Consider the following 3,282-nt stretch of genomic DNA (forward strand, 5'->3'; position numbering starts at 1 on the left):
GCCCCATCCCTGGAAAGATTCAAAGTCAGGTTGGACGGGGCTCTGAGCAACCTGATCTAGTTGAAGATGTCCCTGCCCACGGCCGGGGGGTTGGACTAGATGACCTTTAAAGGTCCCTTCCAACCCAAACTATTCTATGATTGTAGTGAGTTGAGTCAGTTGTAGGCAGGTGAGTCTAGAAACAACAGTCATGCAGTATGAGGATGCAATGAGACAGGGCAACTGGAGGTGTTCACATTTCACACCAAGGAATTTCTCCTTTGGAAGAAGCAATGGTCCAGCAGCAGGACTGATCCAGAAGAGTTAGGCTCTCCATCAAAAGCAAGGATATGAACTGCAATACTGGGGCTGAAGGGGATTTCTGGTGGCAAGGAAGAATCTTTGCTTGTCATAACCAAAACAAATTGCACTCGAAATTTTTTGCTGGGAAGGGTTAAACAAAAGTGAAGAGGATGCTGAAAAAGTGGGTGTTTGATGTTTAGTCCACTTCGTACTGCAAGAGGAGAATGTTGTGGGCAGTGAGCAGCTGAAGGATGAGTACCCTGAGGAAGGCTTGGGAACATGCATGTACTTGGATACTGATGGCAAAGAATGCTGTTCGCATGGGTGGATTTGAAGCCAGAATGGCAGATAAGAGGGTATAACCTTGGAAGTGAAGAAGCTTGTGAAAGATGCTGCACCCAGTTTTAGTACTCAGGAATAGGAAAACCGGGAAGAATTATGAATAAAGGTATTCATGTAGAAATATGGTTAGAAAAAACTAAAGGTCTTAGGGAGAAAACAATATCGGCAGCTGTGACGGATGCACTCAACCCCTTAACCAAACTAGTGGTAGTTTGGTTTAGGCTTCAAAGGAGGTAAAGGCCTAAGCCGTAAATGGGCCAAAAACTCCTCTAGTTTCAATATGACCTCTGAAAACCCACAAAGGAGCAGAGTGACACAGTGAGCATCGATGCATATGAGCTTGGAACAGCAATCATGCGATTAACACGTGAATAGCGGGTGGCTTTTCCAAGACTCATTTACCAAGGAACAAAGAAAGTTGTGGGTATGAGGAGTCTCATGCATACCTTTCCCATCGCATGTAATTTGACTACAACTTTATTCCATAAATATGACAGCCTAAGCGAGCCGCCTTTGAGCTCTCCCTGCTAGGCAGTATGGCTGCATGGCGGTGATCTCCCCTTGAGACGAGACACCTCTCAAGGCTGTTCCTTGAGGCAGAGAGACTTTTTACCAGCGGCAGATCTTTGGTAAGCGACCGATACCGCGCATAACCTTGTAGTATGGTAACTTTGTTTTGTGTCTTGGTAACTTTGATTTGTGCCTTGGTAGTTCTGAATCATTGTTCAAGTGATTGTGCCGTACAGTAATAGAGTGAACCTTGCCATGGAACTTTGTTAAGTCGCACCTGTACAACATCATATTAAAACCACTTTTGCTAATACCTTTGACGGTGATTCTTTAAGTGATCTAAATCACCCATGCACGACAGAAGCCATTGGAGTTATTGTAAGATCCACATAGAGACTAAGAGTGAACTGAAATGTATGAACACCAATAAACCTAGGCAATAAAACACAGGATCTTTGACATAAGACGTAAAACTAGGTACTTTAATGATAGAAGAAACTTGCTGAAAAACAGTCATGACTGGAAGACAAGTACCAAAGATCGTTCACGTTCAGGAATCGGAGGTTGTGTTAACGCTGACAGACTGCAAAGAAGTAAGAGGTAGCAGAATGAGTTACTGGCCAAACATTGGCATGTTTACCTCATGAAGCTGTCCTTGTAAAATACTCCGATGTGTATTTAAAGCTTTACGGTAGGAGGAGTAAGTATTTGTTTCTGGAGGCTCTCTTAAAAATACTTAAAATATTTATACATCTGAATGTACAGTAGCTGTGCATTTTTACTTTGAATTAATTGTTATGTACCGAATAGAAATCCCTAATGACCTGTTCAACAACAACAAAACAAAACAAAGTTTCATGTTTAATTAATGTGACAGTAATTTCTTATCTGAAGATAAAAGTGCATTTCAAACATCTTTTCAGTTGCTAGCAAGTGCTTTTACAAAGTTAATTTTCAACAGTGAAGGGGGAAAAAACTCGTCTAATGAAATTAGTTCATATTTCTGTGCTGCAACAGGAAAAGTTGATGAAAACAAAACACAGGTACTTGCCTAAATAAGGGAAAGTATTTCTTTATGAAACGCCCGCATATGATAGATATCTGTACTTTATTGCCTGACTGGTTTTATCTGATGTTTAAGATCTGGTTGTAGCTTAACATTGCACAACTATTTCACCTTTCATGTTTTGCAGACTTGGGATGCAGCTTTGGCAAGGACTGCAAGGGCATGGGCAAATAAATGCATTTTTGAACATAACGTATACTTAAGTAGGAAACATCAGCACCATCCTAATTTCACATATACTGGAGAGAATATTTGGGTTGGAAGTCGTCAAGCTTTCTATGTTGCTGATGCCATTAAATCCTGGTATGATGAGGTCAGATTGTATACTTTTGCGGTGCAGAAATGTACTAAGGTTTGCAATCATTACATTCAGGTAAGAGTTATCTTCGGTAAAATGTCCTGTATAGTGCCTACCAGATGAATCGGTAGGGGCTGTAAATAATAGAGTTGTATAGGTGGTTTGTAGTGACTGACAGCTTACTGTCTTTTGTAATCTCAGGCAATGGCTGTACTGCCAGTTACCCCTGTGCTGGTTCACCTCTTTGTCTTGTATAATCTTGTATAAGAGTAATCCATTCTTCTTGTCCACAATATTGACCTCACTGAAAGCCTCACTCCTCGTTTTACTGTATCAGTACTATATGAACTTGATAAAATAATCATTTCAAGTTCTCTAGCTGCAAAGCCACACAGTTCGGAATTCTGTAAGTTTGGAGATGCTGTTCGAAATAATTGCAGTAACTGCAGAATGTCTGTGGGAACTCCTTAGTAGAAATTTTAACAGAAGGAGAAAAGCCAGCCATAGTAAATTGTATTCTTTACAAATTTTGTAAAAAAGGAAGGGAAAAAAAAGAGCATCAACAACCAAAGAGGCAATTTACGATTGCCCTGGTTTTGGCTGGGATAGAGTTAATTTTCTTCCTGGTAGCTGGTACAGTGCTGTGGTTTGGATTTAGGATGAGAATAATGTTGATAACACACTGATGTTTCAGTTGTTGCTAAGCAGTGCTTACACTAGTCAAGGACTTTTCAGCTTCCCATGCCCTGCCAGCGAGAAGCTGGGAGGGGGCACAGCCAGGACA

At 41.0% G+C, this 3,282-nt stretch overlaps 1 protein-coding gene across 1 annotated transcript in view; it reads left to right on the top strand.

The window, feature by feature from the left end:
- Positions 1–3,282, top strand: part of LOC103898637 (glioma pathogenesis-related protein 1) — a 9,567-nt gene that overhangs the window by 2,282 nt on the left and 4,003 nt on the right. The window contains exon 3 of the mRNA XM_009278936.1: positions 2,328–2,573. Within this exon, the coding sequence (XP_009277211.1) occupies positions 2,328–2,573 (246 nt within the window). The remainder of the gene's footprint in view (positions 1–2,327; positions 2,574–3,282) is intronic.

This window comes from Aptenodytes forsteri, unplaced genomic scaffold (assembly GCF_000699145.1).
Source record: "Aptenodytes forsteri isolate BGI_AS27 unplaced genomic scaffold, ASM69914v1 Scaffold259, whole genome shotgun sequence".
NCBI lineage: Eukaryota > Metazoa > Chordata > Aves > Sphenisciformes > Spheniscidae > Aptenodytes > Aptenodytes forsteri.